The following is a 19,286-nucleotide window of genomic DNA, read 5'->3' as shown; positions in this document are numbered from 1 at the left end:
AGGATGAACTGACGGGCTGCATAAAGGCCATGAATGTGATATGTATGTATTATTTTGAACAGTTAATCATGCAAAGCCACTCTAGTAGAGTCCAAGGATAAAAAATGGTAAAAAAATATGAGTGCAATAGAGCTCCCTTATCTTAAGTTGATGTCCTGAGTAGAGTTGAAACTCCAAGCCAAAGGCTAAGCTGATGAGTTCCTAGACTTAACAAATGACCAGTACTATGCTGTGAAATCAAAAGGGAAACTACTGTTTGGACTTGTGCAGGTGTAGCTTCCCATATGTCTTAAAATCAGCCTTTTTCGCATAAATAATAATGCTGATAAGTAGAGGAACCAGACACAGCATACAAGTGATACGCCATTTATTAGATTATCTCACACATCCATTTTTTCCCCCACACCAGGTTTCCTTCAGTGCATTTCAGAGACCTGCAAGACAACCAGCAGAATCCAAAAACCAGGAGGACGTCAAAACCGTCAGTAAAAGTGCTCAGTCGAAGTCTCGACGTCGAGCATTGATTTTAAAAATAAACCCAAAAAAGAAAAAGAAATCAAACACACGTTAACAATACATACATCATTGCATCGGTCAGATAAGTAGGTGATGAGTGCCGTGCTCCTTGCTGGAAGGCACACGCACATGAAGAGTTTGCATAAGGCACCAAGATTTGAAGGGGGTAGCTTATCAATGGCAGGGTGGCTTTCTGCTTTCAGAACGTGTTGCTTTAGCAGGGAGGCGATACATACAGGATATCATGTATACATCACAGCACGGTAGAGTGGAATCAAAGTGGAAAACAAATACTGATTGAACATGAAGTACTCAAAGTGACTCCAGAAATAAGAAGGGCAAGCTCGGGGATGGACACACACTTAAAGAAAATATTTATTTACATTACAAAAGGAAGCAAATTTGGTTAAAAGCTTTCACAACAGACATTAGGAAACTTAAGCGAGTTTGCAATCATGCTGCAGGACTTTTCCAAACACTGCAAAACCACAAAGAAAAAAGGCAAAAGACATGAAGAGTGGCATAGCATTTTTTTTGTCCTTTTTAGAAGCATTCACCTGTGACTGAATCATTTAAATTTTTAATAAAATTTGCTAATTTTCAGTCTACAACATGCTATTCCAGCAATGTGAACTTGTCAAAAAAAAAAACATCAATATTAACAGCATTCAGCATTAAATTGAGAGCTGAAGCTCTGAAAGGAAACTTTTTGTGTTTCTAAAGGAATTTATAGTGAGCATCAACGAGGGCGTACACTGATTAAACTTGGCGTTAAATTCAGTGTACATGTTGGCTGGTTACGTGCTCATTTAGCTCTTTTAAAACACTGTTTTTTGGTCTGACCTACTTACCTAAAACCCTGCATCATAGTTGCTCACAAATGCACTACTAAGCACTTACATTGGGAGTGTCAATGTGCAAGTTTTGTTCTTTTAGTGGTCTGTCTCCTTGAGAAATATGTAGCTTGTAAAGTGCAATTGCTGAATAGTGCCACAAGGTGGTGCCTCCTTCCGCTATACAGATCTGAGGGCGCACTATGAAGCAAGATTAAAGGATAACAAGTTAAGTTTAGTCTTCAGCACAGCACAGCACATCACAAAGGTGTGTGTGTGTGTGTGTGGGGGGGCTGTTATTTTTGTTTGTTTTTTAAACTGGATAAATCACCATGGCAACTTATGCCAAACAACCTGGTGTGGAGCAGGTTATTTTCAGAGCAGCGCTAATCTTAGCTAGTGGCTCATCTCAGCTATTAGCTAATGTCAGCGATTTGCTAATCTGTTGCCATTAATAACTGTTAAAATGAAAATGTGATAAAGTAAGGAAGAAAGAAATGAGAGAAACACCCTTCAACCTTTCCAGGGGTTGATGTTGCATGTCCACCAGAGGGCACTCTGCAACTTCCCTGCTGGCAACGTGTTGGAAGCCACAAACAATAACCAACTGATCCAACCAGACTGAAACAGAGTAATCAATTACTTGTGATAATAAAACGAGATTTTTTTTGAACTGCAATATTATATGCCCTTAGTAAGGGCTAATAAATAATCATACATAACAAACATTAGGGAAATCTTGAGAAAAATTAACCAATATATCAGATTATTTAAGTCATGAAATCCAATAACATTCGAAGCACAGATCCTAAAGCGGTCTGGGTTAACAAAGTTGATTAGTAAAACAGATCATCTGTGAACATGTTTTTAGGTTGTTGGACTTGCTTTGTAGTACACCCCTCTGGAAAAGTACAGTTGATGTTAAGGAAACCTCGTGGCACAATGCATTACTGAGGAAATGTTGCACAAACACATCACCCACTACTGGACACGGTAACTATTTGGAACAGTTGGAGAATTTTACCCATCACCAAACCCTAAAAAAAGATCTGCTTACAGCTTAATGGGGAGCGTTCACTAAATTTTATGATTTAAAAAAATAACCCTAATAGAGTCATAGTGATGCCACCAAGGTCATCTTAGGCCTCTTATGCACGCCTGGAAACCCCAGGCAACCTCTCGTCACTGGGGGAGGGGGGTATATTTCCAAACTGTTTGGGGAGTGGTTCCCAGCAGTTACAAGGTGAAACTGATCGCAAAGCGATATATGGTGCTGCACCAATAACCTCTTTGTTATTGCTTCTGTGAAAAGTTGCAGTCGTGAGTAGTTGGTGCAAAGAAATGTTGGGTGTTATCCAAACAGTCTCCAACTAGTCTCTAAGCAGGAGTGAAACTACGAATTGGGAGTGTGACGCAAACCGGATATAGACAGTAAACGTGCACCTTACCACTGAAAACGTTTTAAAGGACTCAACTTCCACCTTGAGGGTGAGCAGTTTCTATTTCAGGCTTGTTTTGCACTCTTCATAGTTTCACTACTGCTCAGAGAGCCATTGCAAAGTGTTTGCAGACAAGTTGGTGTCTTCCAAGCAAACTATAACCAACATGCTAGAAACTAAAGCAATTCTAGTGCACTGTCTTTGCAACAGATTTCACTTTGCAACTGCCATAATAAGAGTAAACACAGTAAACGTAGTGCAGTCTACAGTAAACAGTGAGTGAATTCAGTGTTCAGTATTCAGATGCCGTTATTTTTTAATTTTTAGTTCTTTTCTTTAAATCTGTCATTTTAAAGTACGTAAATTTCTGTAAGCACTGCTCAGTGTGCTATTTTATGTATATACTCTGGGAAATTACCCCCTGTTTAATAATTACTCTGGGAGGCATCCACCAAATGTTTCTGTACTGCTCAGATCAAAACACCACAAGTATTTAAATACATCCAGTGACAGAGGGATTGACTTCTGTTTTATCAGCTCAAATACACAGATTCAGCTTTACGAGATGTATACTTGGGGGTTTTCTTTCCTATTTAAAGAAGATATTCACCAAAAGTCACTTTATCCTCAGGTGAGACCACAGTTTAAAAAGAGGAGAAGAAGAAGAATCCATATCCAGGCGGATCATCCGAGTCCAAACAGAGTATCATTCATCAGATCATCTTAAGGCTGTGTAAATAGAGTACCATTACCTCTACAAGAATATGTTTTCATTGACATTAGATTATAAAAAAAACAAAACAAAAAAAACCTAATCCGCAGTACAAAAACTTGTACTCTTCCTGAACATCATGTGAGAGATTCGAGAACACCTTCAGTCATGCCGTCTCGGTCCTTCTCCCCCCTCAGTGTCGCATTCATCTGTACGTCAGTGCAGGTCATGCTTTTCATTTCATAACCAACGGTCACATGCGTGTGTGCACGCAGACACACTCCGGCACACTCACAAACACACACACACACACACACACTCCTGAATCTACAATATCAACATCCAAGATAGGGGGGGCTGAAGAAACTAGGATTTGAATGTAGAGTTTTTCCAAAGTGGCTTGTGATAAACCCAACCTTCACCCTGGAGGAGGAGAGACGAGAGTCAGTATGGTATCACGTATTAGTGATAATGAAGCGTCTGCAGTGAGATAGCATAATTGTTTACCCTGATAAAGTTAGACAAAACACCAGACTGTTAAGTTGAGGCTGCAAAGTATTTGATTTCAACATTTTTACCAAACAATGGGCATGAAACTAACGTGTGGAAACTCCTCTGAGAAGTTTTTAAAAAAAAATCATGCAATTCAAATATTTTGTGTATATAAGTTGTAAGATCTTGCATCATGTATCATACTAATTTTGCCTGCAGGATTCAGGTGTAGTACCCTCCATACCAATAATGAGTCCTTGGATCCAGAGGGGAAATATATCGGGATCATACGGTCCATGTGGACGTTAAAACAGAGTGAGCGGCGTTCAGCATCGATGTGGCAGTTATATGATTCAATATGACTTCCTATGCAGTAAATACCAGCTGCTGTATCAGCAGAAACCTAATGAATCACCACTGCTCACCTCTCTGTCAAAGTATCGGGTCCTCCAGGGGGTTTCTGTCTCGACACGGTGCCTCTCTTCTGTCCGCTGCCTCTCCTCGAGGACCCTCTTATGCTCAGTGGCTTTCTCGATGTCTTTCTGCCGCAAAGCCTCAGTCACGTGCTGCCACAGGCGTCTGCAAAGGATCGAAACATTTCAGCAAACACTATTAAATACACAGCAGCTGCAAGTTCGCTCCTTCAACTTCCTCTGACCTGGATTCAGTCGGTCCTTGCTTCTCTATTGGCCGCACGTGCTTCTTTGTCACAGGCAGCCTGGTGACGTCGACCATTCTCGTCTCTCCGTTAGTGAAGCTGAACTCCAAAACGCCGTTCCACTCGCCTTGTACGCGGCACACCACTGCATTGGTGGAGTTGTGCTTCACCTCTGCTGTCACCCTAAACGTGTGGTAGGGGGATCGAATTAATACAAACATGCAATTTTGAGGTTTTGTTTAGATATAAACGCCCGTCTAGGACACTTAATTTAAAGAGCTGGAGAACTGGCAATCAAACAAACTCGTCTTACTGCCAACATCCCCAACTAGTCACATCAGATGGCCGACCCTCCCTGAGTCTGGTTCTCCTCGAGGTTTCTGAATGTTAAAAGGGAGTTTTTCCTTCCCACTGTTGCCAAAACGCTTGGTCATAGGGGCCATAGGATTATTGACGTTTTCTGTTTTCTTTGTATTACTGTAGGATCTTTACCTTACAATATAAAGCTCCTTGACGGAACTGTTGTGCTATATAAATAAAATTGAATTAAATACTGTCATAGTATTGCTAGTAGTTCAACTGATCACATAGTCACAGTTCGATTCATTTAGAGAGCACACTTCATTGAATGAATGAAAGCTTCGTCTCAATGACCAAATAAGGTCACCTCTGTTTTTTTCTGTTCTTCAGCTTGAGAAATTTTGAAATTAAACTTTTTTGCTTTCCAAGAAACGAAACAGTAACTGCTTGGAAGTTGTTGCACTTTGGTGGTAAATAAAATTGAGCATCATCAGCATAACAACATAACTTTCTGAAAATGGATCCCAATGGGCAAAAAGGAACACAAGCTCATAACCTGATACGATTCAAACCACATATATTGATATAATGACAATCATTGCAACCACATTAAATACATTCCTTTTACTTCTTGTTGTGGATATAAAAACTAAGACTTACTTGTGTAATTTGCCTCCATAAAACGGTTTAGTCTGAAAAGTAATGACTGCCGAGTAACCCGACTTGGCGCAGTTGATGGTGACTTTGCCGCCAAGTTCCACCCAGGGAACGGTGAGGATGGAGCGAGCATAGGCGCAGGGCAGCGTGAAGGTGTACTCCTCATCGTGCTCCAGCAAATACAGACAACCTGAAAGAATAAATACAGCAGAAACAAGAGTTACAAGGTTTCTGCCAGTTGTAACGTACAGACATGAGGGGTGTGCTACGTAACCTATTAGCCAGCAACAATAAATAAGGATATAGTTGAATCTTACTTTTGTCTTTTTCCACCCTGTGGTATTAATAATGATAGAAATATCCAGGAAAATACTCAACAAAGTGTGAAATGTTAGTATTGCAGCAGCCCTACCGCAGAAATGGTCAAAAAGAGCCTGTAGCCCAACAAGGATGACGGCAGGTTTAGGTCAAACGGTGGATGGAAACGGTTTTAACTTTGTTCTTTTCAGCAGCTGGTTGACTGATAAACAACATCAAGAGCAGCTGGATCCCACAGGTCGGCTGTACCACCTAATTTTGATGCTGCCACCTAGTGAATCTAAACAGCAACGGCATGTAGACGACAGTCTGCAAAGCTGTGCACAGACTCTGCACATGACCGACGCACAACCGTGACACTTCCCTTATTTGTCTGTACTGGGTGACAGAGGAAATGACACAGAGGGTTCTGTGGTTGAGGCCCTACACAGTAAAGTACAAACATGCCCTGTCCTACATTTTTATTTACAAGGACAAGAGAGAAATAGTTTTATTAGGAAATGCATTAATAGTCAAATGAGAATATACACCAAATATGACACCTGATGTACCAGAATTTAGTCCTAAATTAATTACACTGCTGTTTTTGGTAATAAGAGGGCTTTAAGATAAAACTAAAACCAAACTGAGGAGTAAGGGAGTTGGGGGGCACCTCACTTCTATTGTCAGTTACAGCTGTGTATGGAAAGACTTCTTTGGCACTGCGGCCTCGAGCTCTGAGGCATCAGAAGGAGGTGCATGTGAGATAGCGACTTGCCAGCTCCACAGCACACATCATGATATTGTGCATGTGAGAAGAGAGCAGGTAACTTGCCAGAACTCAGCATGCTCCACCTGAGCCAAACAGATTACTTCCAGCAGTGAAAACACACCTGAAGTGGGCCATGTCTTGCTTTGTGCTACATGTGAGAAGTGAGAACTTTAGATAAGAAGCCAACCTGATTCTGCTGACGCCGTCTCGAGTTCATGTGTGAAAACATCTAATGTTTCCAATGCAACGCGCCCTGAACTTTTCTAGACATCCGATCGAGGCGCAGGTGAGAATGAAAATGGGGAGAAGTCAGATCAGACAATAAATGGTCTACACTCTCCCGCTTTATTCAGCAAAGCCTGTGTGAATGAGAGTGTAGAGGAGCTAACCCCCCCGCTGCACTCGCTGCTGGTGAGCGGGCCTCCTACATGTGCTCTATGTGTAAAAACAGCTCGTGTTTCCATCTAACTCCTGCTGCCAACCTCGCAGAACACAGTTTTAAACAAACAAAAAAAAAAAAAAAAATTGTGCTGCCTTACCTTCCCCCACCATCGATACTCCAATGGACATGCCCATGAACTTGCTCTTGGTCCACACATGCGTGTTGACACACATCCGCCTCTCCTGGCATTCGGCGTAGAAACCAGACACAGGGGGATGATGGGAAACCTGCTCCGCCACAAAGCGCACTTGGTAGGAGTCCTGGCTGGAAGCAGTGGGGTCGGAGCTTCCCTGTGAAGGCTCATTGGAGGCGTCTGGTCTCTTGGGCACCTTCCAGGAGCAGTGGAAGGTCTCACCAATGATGGGGTTGTAGGGTTTTTTGGCAATGGCGCCTTTGCGGCCCTCGTGGAAGGAGGTGAGGTAGTACTCCACAAACCGGACCATGCGGTCCTCCGGACTGCTGCCGTCTGTGATGGTCACAAAGAGGTCCGGATGGGACATGAAGTCTGCGTACATCTCCAGCAGAGAGCGCTTCTCGAGGATGAAGGTGGGGAGGACCACCTACAAGGAAAATGGGCGGGAGAAGAGACTTTAATCACATCTTCTGGAACATACTGCACTAACAAACTGAATCTGAAGACGCTTCTAAATTAGCTCAGGTTAGGCAGAAAAATATAGTGCAATGAGGAAGTGAAAAGACGTAGACAGGACGTGACCCTAAGGATCATGGGGTGTTTACTAGAGTTCCAGCTGAGGTAAGCCAGCGGACCCATGAGATAAATCAGAAACTCAAGAGCAGGATATCGAACTACGGGAGCAAACTGACACTGAAAGATAAGAGTGTCAGCGCAAGCTTCGGGTCAGGGTGTTTTTAAGCACGTGTCCTCGACAACTAATTACCAAGAATGAGGAGCTTACTTCAACCATGACTCCTTATCCTGCCTCAAAATGTGGTTTTTAAACAATTTCAATTACTTTCATGGGCGGCTTTAATTCAAATACAGCGCTGTGCTACTACATATCAGCCTCATCACAGGCTGATATTTAATAAGCATTTAACTGTGACAAATATCTGTTGCTGTCTGCATAGACAGAAATTCACATTTAACAATTACATTTTCATTCATCAGCCTTCCTGTTCTACAGGCCAGCTGAGTCGAGTCCCCTCGAGTTGTGCTCAACGACAAAGACTCATTCAGACTGATGGTGAAATGTTGGCAATGTGTCTGCATTTATAAATCAGACAGCAGTTATTTAAAAACCTTCGAAATCTCTCAGAGGGATTGCAGTCGGTCCAAGTCACACTGCAAAGGTGCAGGCGACCTGCGCAATCATTTTGCGATCAAACATGGTCATGACTGTGCAACACCCTCAAGCTCTGGGCAACTGATTATCACCACAACCTGCAGTCAATTGCACAATGTGAAAAATTCAACTTAATCACCAGGCAGCCGCTGATTATTATTTTCTCTCTTTGGTGGATGTAAGGAGTTTGTCCTTTTCAGCCATTAGCTTGATCTGAATTAGTGTTGGATAATGTGTTAGTTTGTTTAGCTAACATTATCTCTGGATGATGGTGCATGAGATGATCCCTTTTGTTCCAAGTATTCCCAGAATATTTTAATTTATTTAACAAGATAAATATTTGTTGTCCCTGTATCGATACAATATCACAAAAATATTGCGAAATGATCTCAAACACCAACACATCAGGCCACGATCTAAAGAAACAGCTGAGAAACAAAGTCAGTGACATCCGTCAGTCTGGAAAGAGTTAAAGTTCTTTCTAAGGTTTTGGGACTCCAGTGAACCACAGTGAGAGACATTATACACAAATAGAGGAAACTTGGAACAGTGGTGAAGCTTCCCAGGAGTGACCGGCCAACCAAAATTACTCAGAGCTTTCATGGCTCATCCAGGGGGTCACAAAAGAAGTCAGAACAACATCTAAAGACCTGCAGGCCTCATTTGACTTAGTTAAGGTCGGAGTTCATGATTCAACATTAAGACAGAGACTGGCATCCATGGAAGAGTTCAAGGTGAAAACCACTGCTGACCAAAAGGATCACAAAGGCTCGTCTCACATTTACCAAAAACATCTTGATGATCTCCAAGAAAATATTCTGTGGACTGACGAGACAAAAGCTGAGCCTTGTGGAAGGTTTGAGTCCCATTACATCTGACATAAAACTAACAGCATTTCATAAAAAGATCATCACAGCAACAGTCAAACATGGTGGTGAAACACTCCTTGTCAGTTATCACAAAGACTTGATTACAGGTCTTGCTGCCAAGGATGGCACAACTAATTAAGTTCAGGGAGCAATAATCCCGGGAAATTCCCATCCCAGAAGGAATATTGTTCATCTAGATGTTGCTTTTTCACTGGGAGAAATGTTTTGTCACTAGATCTGCAAAATGACCAAACTATAGAGATATAACTTTTTCCACATAAGACCAGGTAGGTTTGGGTTACTTTTTTGTTCCTTAATAAATTATTTAAATAATTTAAAAGCTATATTTTGTATTTACTCAGATTATCTTTGTCTAATATTAAAATTTGTTTGATTTAAAACATGTAAGTCTGTCAAATATGCAAAAAAAGAGAGATCAGGAAAGTGGCAGATACTTTTTCACAACACTGCAGGCAATAACCAACGTGTCAGTGTTAAGCCATAGTTCTGTTTATTTTCTATTAAACAGGTAACTTACTAAGCACCAGTACACCAGGCCGGGGTTGGTATCAGCCTCTTTGACCCTTACTGGACCATAAGAACTGATCAGGACACAATGAACTGCAGTAAATGATGTTGATCTTTTTGTGTTACATTAGAAAAGTTTGCAGGATTTGCTTTTTTTTATAATGATGCATGAAAAGCACAGGAGGAGGATTTATTTAAAAAAAAAAAAAAAAAACCAAGAAGTGAAAGGCTGTGTTTCTGTGTAACAGTTGCTGAGTCAAGGCTGAAATACTTGTGAAACAATCTTACCCCATACTTTTAACTGTGTATCAGTACACTGTTAAAAAATGGTTTATTTAGCTGCAGAAGAACGTGGTGTGAACTCCTCATTTTGGTTTATTCTTTACCAGAATTCTGTGAAACTGCACTCAAAACCAATCAGAAGGGAATCTTGACATCATTTCACGCCTCACTGTGACGCAATGTGCTTTGAACTCTGTGTTTATTGATACAAGAAACTCCTCTCGCTCCAGGAAAATCCTCCTCTGTTACAGCTAAGCGAGCCTTATCAAAGACCCGTTTGTGCTGGCGTCTCAGAGGGATTGTTTTCGCTGATATGGGAACTCGACCTACCCGCGTGAGGTCCATCCCCAGCTTCAGCTGCGACAGCAGGTGTAGGATGACGCTGCGTTCCTCCTCCACGGCACCCAGGTCCTCCTCCTTGTCCGTGAAGGAGTCCTCCAATTCATCCTCTGCATCTATGTCTTCCTGTTCCTGTGAGGAGAGGAGGGGGAAGAAGTTAAAGTTTTTTTGTATGACTGATTTTAAAACGAGGCAGTCTCACAGAGCATTAACAGAAAACTGCAACAACCATGACACAGATAACCTCTTCTCTCTCTCGGTCTTACCCCGGAGAAGTTGCAGGACTCGGGGCTGCTGAGCTCCAAGCGGTTCCCCTCCAGCGGGCCCTCCCCCGTCGCGAAGCTGCCCAGGGAGCTGCTGCCATTCTTCAGGATGTCTGGCAGTTTGGGCTCCAGCCACTCGATGGTGGGTCCTGCAGTGGACGGGGAGTGCACAGGTGCAGGTTCAGAGGTACTCATGGTCCTACCCCTCCCTCCCACCCGACCGAGACCCCCCTACATGCACAGGTAGTGCTAAGCTCGGCCCACCATTCGCCGCACGGCGCCCTGCGATGGCCTGGCAGCTGACCGGGCAGAGCTTCTGCTCCTCAGAGAGTTGCCGTCGACCAAAAGACTGTAACCCAACTCCTCCGTGAAGCCAGGTATCAGGATACTCTGGAAGCATCCCCACCCTCTGATTGGCTAAACCCTCCCAGTATGGCGTGCCCCCCTCCGCCCCCTTTGAAAGTACGTATAGCAGAGGACAGATCTAATTCAAATTCACCTTGTGCGTCAGAAGACTTAATCTGATTGGCTGCTGCGGCGAGTCCGGCCTTATGAAATATACATCGAGTAACGAGATCCGCTGTGGAAAAAGTGGGACGAGTTTTCCGGCATTTTAACAAAAGATCAGCGAGTCTCCTCTCCTTCACCTTACTGTATGATTTTTAATGTGAAGCTTAAAAACAGAGCTGTCCTCGAGGTGCTGCGGATGGATATTTAACCATCTGAGATCCAATTACCAGCGAGACAGGTGGTACGAACAGGGACAGGTGACCCCATCAATAATGCAGAATAATTCCAGTGTCCGGCCAAACTAACCGTCTAGATTGGGTGCAGACACTGCATGAGCAAGACTACGATTTGTTTTTAGGATTGCGTGCCCAGTAAAGACTTAAATATTTAACACCAACTTCCCAAACATCACGTATTTACTGAACTTAAGATTGAACTTTTATTTATTAGTTTATAAAGGATTTATATAATAATAAGATGGAGGTGGTGCAGAGGGACAGTGTTTGGGATGACTCAGTACCACAGTAGCAGGTGATTTTGACCTTAAAGCACCACGAGGGACTGAATCCAAATGAGGGCTTCAAAACTACAATCTACAGGTGGCACAACCTTCCCCCCAAAGTACAAGTCCTACAATTACTGGGTCTTTTTTTTGACTAATATTCTGCTCAGCTCAATAAAATGTCAGCTGTTATACTTTATGTCATGGAAGTAACCCTGAAAGATGAGTTACTAAAGTGGCGTCCAGAAAAATATTAGAGCCATTTTATTCATCACAGAAGCTTGGGTTGTTTGTAAAGCATCTACTTGAATTTTTTTTATTTTAGGGTTTTCCATTAAGTGGCAGGACCACATATTAGGTGCCTTTTTAGCATCTACTCGGCTGGGGTTCCAAGCACGCTGAGACAAGCCAAAAATGAATGAAAACCGCCATTTTTGAAACCCGGGAACGAGGGAAATGGCTGCACACAAACCAACGCCGATGAGATGCAGACATTCACCATCGGTGTAGTGCCATCACGGCGATGGCACTGCCTATCAGCAGTTTATTAACAGTTTATTAACCTCTTGCTTTCATCTACAGCATCTTTTGTCCCGTTTCCTTCTCCTCAACCAGTCACAGCAGATGACTGAACCTCCCCGAGCCTGGTTTTGCCAGAGGTTCCTTCCTGTTAAACAGGAGTTTTTCCTTCCCACTGTCACCAAGGGCTTGCTCATAGGGGGTCATGTGATTGTTGGGGTTTTGTGTACTATTGTAGAGTCTTTACACTACATTATAAAGCGCCTTGAGACATAGTTGGAATTTAGGCTATATGAGTTACACTAAATAAAGTTGCGTGTCCATGCTGCCTGACCACAATACAGCAATAGAAACCATGTCAAATGTGCAAACTGAGGAAGAAAATGTTTCTATGTTCTATGAATAAAATGCAGGTTTATGAGGTTTGCAGATCATTTTACAAGCTGCCCACCTTTGTAAGTATTCTGTTTGTAGAAACTCGTGTCGGCCAAAAGCTCTCTGCCTGCCAGCCTGGGTCCAGATGAACTAAACTGAGTTTGGGCTTTTAGTGTACTTAGTGTCATTAGTTAGCACACCCTTAACGTATCCAGGTACTTTAACATAAAAAGTTCAATTTACTTGTTGTTACCTTTGTGACAAACACATAAGGTAACAACAACAACCCACCACTACATAAACATCCCTCCACGTACCTCCCAGGGAGCTTCTCTGTCGGGCCATCTGCTGCAGGTGGAGGATGTGCAGGCACTCGTTGAGGCAGTTCATGGTGGCCATGGAAGTGGCCTTGAGCATCAGCAGGTCCTGGTCCAGGGGGGAAAGGCCAGGAGTCGCAGGCAGGCCCTCAATGCCCTGGATCAGGTCCTTGTGCTGGCCCTGGGCTTGGCTCATCATCTGGAGATAAAAACAAGGATGTTGTGGTTATTTTTAATAAGCGCAAGGCCTCACAAGACCGTGATTAACTATCTATGCAGGCAGCTCTGCTGATTTTGACTCAGTGCCTTTAACCATCACGTTCTGATTAATTCAAGGGAAAAAACATATTTACACCTTGCTGATTAGAGTTTTATAAACATGAGAGTGCCCCCTTGTGGACAATCTACAGCATTAAACTGGCTCAGAGAGAGACTACTAAAGCTCATGACTAAACAAATCTCAATGAGCTAAAGGCCTGCTCTAAAGCGCCTCTTAAATATTTCACATTCACCGCTGCGTGCCTTGTAGGAACTAAATGTTTCTTGTACATTTTCCTCGTACTTGGCCTTGAGTTTAAACTTTAATGAAACATTGTAGTGAGTGCCAGCACTGCTTTCTGTCTGCTCATCTTGTCCAAACACTGCGGCACAGTCATTTTAATCTTCATAAAATGTAGCACGCCACTAGCGTCCCTTGGGATTTAGTCCCCAGTGTTTGTGTCTTGGCTAAAAGTTCCCCCCAATCAGTGAGTTATGACTTCTTCAGATCAAAGTGTACCTCTCTTGCGTCCATCAGGTGGTCGGGCAGCAGGGACCTCTTACTGGAGTAGGCCGACGAGCCTCTGACCTGCGACCAGCCGAACATAGAGGCGGGGTTTTGGCTGGGCCGGCGCATGGACATCGGGGAGCTGCCGCTGCCCTGAGACGCTGTGGAGTAACTCCGGGACTTTGACGGAGGCTGACTCTGAGGAACGGAGACCAACAACAGTCATTATGTTTATGGGTCAGCGCAGTGTTTCTAGCTATAAATGAGATGGGGTGTATTGCACTACCATCTTGTTTTTTTTCAATATAAAACTTTTTAAAAACATTTTATAAGCAGTGTAGACTACTGATATTTATCAGGTTTTTTCATGGCCCCTGAACTCCATACTGTTTCCTGAATTTGTGACATACGTAAACAAACAAAAAGTATTTATTTATTTTTAATGCTGGACTAAATTAAACCCAATAGCACAAAACATGCAGAAAATATATTTTTATCAAATGCTTTTGATTTTATTTTAGTAAAAGGAAAAAATCCTGTTATGTTTTGGGGTTTGTTTGTTTTTTCTTGAGTCTCCAAAACTGGCCTGAACCTGAAGACGTTCTCACAGATTTAAATGCTGCTTTCGCAGGATTGTAACATTTAATTACTTAATTCAAACCAAACACTGTGCACTTAAAAAGATCTTAATATAAGACAAAGAAGTTCAACAGTGCGGCTCAGTTTGTCTACATGATAAAGAAATGCTGCTGTAGTAAATGAAATAAAGTCGTTAGAATGACTCTCTGTGCTTAAATTGTCATTTCAATTCAATTCAGTTTTATTTATATAGTCAAATCAACAGTTGCCTAAAGGTGCTTTATACTGTAAGTTAAAGACACTGCAATAATACAAAGAAAACAGAAAACAGATAATCATATGGCCCCTATGACCAAGCGTTTTGGCAACAATGGGAAGGAAAAACTTCCTTTTAACAGGAAGAAAGCTCCAGCAGAACCAGGATCAGGGAGGGGCGGCTCACAGAATATGTATTTATATATTTTTAAACTATGTATCAACAGTAAAAAACAGACATTTTTACAGTAGATTGTGGCTTGGAGTCTTTATCAGCAGGAAAGGCTGTAAAAACTTAAAAGTCCAAACTTCACATTTTTCAAAGCTGTCATTGGGCCCGGATCACAGTCTTTGCCAGGCAACTTCCGGGTCCCAGGCTCTGTGGTTTGAAGCACTTAAAAACATTTTGCTTATATTTTGGCACATCTTTGCTCATTTTTCCTTAACTTGGACATCTCCAGACCATTATAATGGGCCATAGCCTGCACAGCAATCTGGAGATCAATATCCAGATCAATACTGCTGCCTGCTGCACTTACAAACAGGCTGGAAGCTGATATTTCTTTACATAAACACCGATACTGTTCTAACTTTGTTGGATTGCCTCCTTTGGCACATGTGAAAGGAAAACAGGAAACAGGAAACTGTCGCATCCGCTCACGAGTCACAGACTGGATTTTGCTGAGGAAGTTTTTACAACAGCCTAACAGTTTTAATACCAAAGTACTGTCCTGCTGTTTTACTGCTGCACATTTATTGACAGATCGGCAGCCATTTAAGGGCCTTTAGAGCCTAAAGGTGTGCAGCAGGATGGGTTTTCTGCTCCAAAAACCAAAAAAGACTAATGAAAGAGCATTGTGTCACTGCTCATCAGCACAGAAATGTTAAAAAAAAAAGAAAAGAAAATGCTGATTTTTGCTGATTTTGACTTTCACAATGACGTCAAAGATGGACTTTGAAGTAAAACGCAGCTGTTCATGGTTTACAAGCCTTTAAAGACAGACAGGACTGAATGAGCTGCACATTTCACATCGAGTGAGCTTTCCGGGTTTTACATAGGATAAACATTTCTTTAAAATCTGCAAAAATGCTAATATGCAAATTTAGATAAAGATCCTGGATATGAAGGTAAAGTACAAAGCTTCATGCATCAAGGCAGCCATATGCCTTTAGCTTTTATTTTGTAAGCACACCGAGTTGAGTTTATGAAAATGTGTTTTCTGCACAGTCATCACTGCTCACAGACACAAATATCTGCACAAACTGCTCACACAGCTGCAGACGCATCATTTGATAAGAGCTTACAAAGCAAACTTTAGCACGATTTCATGCCAGTCAGACTTCCTTTTCTTTCCTTGTTGCTTTAGTGGTGGTTCTGTGGGCTTACAACATTGTCACTGCTCTCTCTGCTTCAATTTCACGTGTTTCCTTACAGAAAAAATGGTGGTGTGGCTGTCTGCAGACTGCATGCAGCGACCACGACCCTTCTGATTTAGAATCGGTTTGATTTGGTAAGAAACACACAGATCGGCCATTACATGAGCCATAAATCCGATGGCGATTTTGACTAATTTTTTCAAGGATAAGAATATTTCCACGGACAGAATGAATGAGTGCAACGAACTCATTGTTATGTTCAAAAAAACAGTTTGAGATGCTTTGTGACATGGTGTGTTATCCTGCTCGAAGCAGCCATGACTAGATGAGTACACTGTGGTTATAATTTTTGCTGCAAACAAATTTTGCAGCAAAAATTGAGACTCATCAGACCAGGCAATGTTTTTCCAGTCTTCTATTGTTCAATTTTGGCAAACATGGGTGAACAGTAACCTCAGTTGCCAACAGGACAAGAACCAGATGTGGTCTTCTGCTGCTGGTGAGATGCTCTTCTGCATACCTTGCTTGTAACAAGTGATTGCTTTGAGTTACTATTGTATTCCTATGAGCCTCAAGCAGTCTGGATATTTTCTCTCTCTGATCATTCTCTGTAAATCCAGGAATCGGCTGTGTGGGAAAATCCCAGCAGATCAATAGACCAACAAACCAAGCGACATTCAAAATCACTTAAATCACCATCTTGCTGATGCTCAGTTTGAACCTCAGCAGGCCATCCTGACCATACCTATGTGTCTAAATGCATTGACCAGCTGTCATGTGATTGGCTAATAGGATACCTTTATTAACAAGCAGTAGTCTGATTGATGGGGTTTTCTCTGTATTATTGTGGAGTCTTTACCTTACAATATAAAGTGCCTTGAGGTGACTTTTGTAGTTATTTGATGCTACACAAACAAAATTGAATTGAACTGAACTACTGTGTCATTATATCCAACAGGCGGCCTGCCTCAACTGATTTTTATTTTTGACTTTTTTATCTTAATTATGCTTCTTCTTTGAAAGATAACATTAAAAAAAATGTTTAAACTATATATTCTTGACAGAAGAATGATCCAGTGTAAACCAACCATGGTACAAATTATGGTCATGTGCCTCTTTTCAGGTATAAACACACTCAGTCTTACCTTCCCCATGGCCTCTGTGTGGTGCTGCGTGCAGATCTGTAGCCTGCTGACCCAGTGCTGCCTCTCTTTGGCATCAGAGGCTGAGAGACACACACACACACACACACACACACACACACACACACACACACACACACACACAGGAGAAGAAGAAGATGACCTTGTTACAGTAACTCTACAGTAATCATACTCAGCATTGATTCCTGTGTGCTTCTGCATCACCGGCAGCAGATAATGGAAAAACATCCAGATCAATACAGCACGAACAAGATGGAAGTTAATGAGAGAAAGGCTGAGCTTTTAAAAAAAAAAAAAAAGAAAAAGTAGAATGGAGGCATCAATAAAAGGTGGAGAGCTCAGGGAGGAGCACACAAGCACCAGCTAAAGCCAAATTAACTTAGAGCACTCATGACTGCCAGATCCTCACCCCTGAGCTTGTACTGCTCCCCGCTGATGGCATTGACAGTGAAGGTATGCGAGTCCTCATCACTCGGGGAAATAACAGCCCCCGCCAAAGGGAGCATGCCACGGGGCTTCTGTGGCCGTGACTGCTCATTGACGAAATACTCAAGCAGGCCCGCCTCATTGTTCAAGACAAAGAACCTGAAATCAAACAACACTGGCTTAGTCTGCTGTCCATGATATGACTTTTTATCACAGTCACACCTTACATTTTTGTTTGGTAAGTTATAAACACACACACACAAAGGTACTTCGTCCCTATAAAACTGTAAGGTCTTTAATGCTCATTGAGATGACTTATGGCCCATGAAGTTGGGTCAGAACTCACCTGTACTGCCAGCCTGTCACCAGGTTGGTGTATTTCATCAGGTAGCCATCAATATTCTCCATGTGATCGCTGGTATTATGGGGCAAAAGGAGACACTCATAAAATGATACAGGCAGTGAGCACACGCCCATAAACACAGCAAGATAAACACACAATTCAATCACAGAGCATTCCTCTGACTCAGCTTGTATACCTGAGAACCAAATACACACTTAAACACTACTGAAAAAGAGTAAGTTATTGTGCTGTCCGGGTCAACAAAGTGCTCCTGACAGCACTAAATTAGCTGCTAGCGGGACAAACTAACACCCACCTGTACTGCCAGCTTTTGGCACTCGCTCTCCCCGAGCTCGGGGTCCTGTTCTGGGGGTATACATCCAGCTTGCCTTCGTTTTCCGTGATTCGGATCGTCGTGGTTTCCCCTTGCATAGTCACTAGCAACGACACCTCCTCTGGACGCAGCTTGCTAGCGCTAAGCTAACCTGTAAAGCCAGCCAAGTCGCTACAGGGCTGATTTTTCTTTTTTTTTTGTAAAGGACGGAGTCTCTCTTACTGGGAGCTCATCGCTTAACGAAAAGCACCACCGCACAGGCTAGACACGTTGGACTGATAACTGGCTGATGACAGCTGAAAAAACATGGTCTGCTCTACTGGAACTGGGAGTAGCTAACAGACTGCTAGCTCGCCTGATATTTACTGGCTTCTGTTGGGGACACGGTCATGTGACTCACCTTACAGGAGCGCATTTCCGCATTGATTTATATATACTTTTTTAAATATAATAATTTATGATAAACAAAAAATCCATCCAACCAAAAAACAAAACAAAACAAACAACAAAAACCGTAAAAGAGGCATAAAGGGTTTTTAAAAAAATGGAGTGGATTAAAAAGCCGCAGTCTAAACCGGAAATTAATTTTTACATAATAATTTTATAAAATATTATTAGATTTTGTGTATTAAGTAACAAGAAAAAAATTAAATTAGTTTTTTTGTTACTTTTATACTGACTGGCAAGTATTATTTGAAACAAGGAAACAGAACCTTAAAAAACATTTATAATATATTTTTGCATTGTTGTAGCTGAAAAATAAAGTGAATAAATAATTACACAAATAGGCCACATATTACCCATATTTGTTCCCACTAACTTATTATTTGATATTTTTTGTATACGCTGAACATGTGCAGACAAGTAAAACTTTAAGGGATTAAACAGATGCTTTTTGTGTGTATGAAGATTTTGACAAATATGTAAACATATTTGATAGCAAGCAGTGTTTGTATACCAGTTCAATGATGGGGGAAATTATATTTATTTAAAAAGAAACACGTTATTAATCTGATTTATTTTTAATGTTTTTGATACCTCGTTTTTAATATAATGTATAAGCTAATTTACGTGTTAAATGAATTAGGGGTGTAGTGGTTTTGTTTTTTAAGCGGCA

The 19,286-nt window shown here is 41.9% G+C and overlaps 1 protein-coding gene across 1 annotated transcript; it reads right to left on the bottom strand.

Moving 5' to 3' along the window:
* Window positions 1-350: 350 nt before the first annotated feature.
* LOC116332298 (oxysterol-binding protein-related protein 11) lies at window positions 351-18,557 on the bottom strand. The gene is made up of 13 exons (XM_031755217.2): window positions 18,152-18,557; window positions 17,839-17,907; window positions 17,476-17,651; window positions 17,049-17,128; window positions 13,705-13,890; window positions 12,927-13,125; window positions 10,707-10,852; window positions 10,432-10,572; window positions 7,216-7,678; window positions 5,611-5,797; window positions 4,651-4,833; window positions 4,418-4,571; window positions 351-3,923 (listed from the first exon to the last, which is right to left on the bottom strand). Exons 1-13 carry the CDS (start codon window positions 18,265-18,267, stop codon window positions 3,867-3,869), a joined length of 2,157 nt encoding a protein of 718 aa, XP_031611077.1. The 5' UTR covers window positions 18,268-18,557; the 3' UTR covers window positions 351-3,866.
* Between the last annotated feature and the right edge of the window lie 729 nt (window positions 18,558-19,286).

Source organism: Oreochromis aureus, linkage group 23, assembly GCF_013358895.1.
Source record: "Oreochromis aureus strain Israel breed Guangdong linkage group 23, ZZ_aureus, whole genome shotgun sequence".
Taxonomy (NCBI): Eukaryota; Metazoa; Chordata; class Actinopteri; order Cichliformes; family Cichlidae; genus Oreochromis; species Oreochromis aureus.
This window is presented reverse-complemented; position numbering and strand designations above follow the sequence as displayed.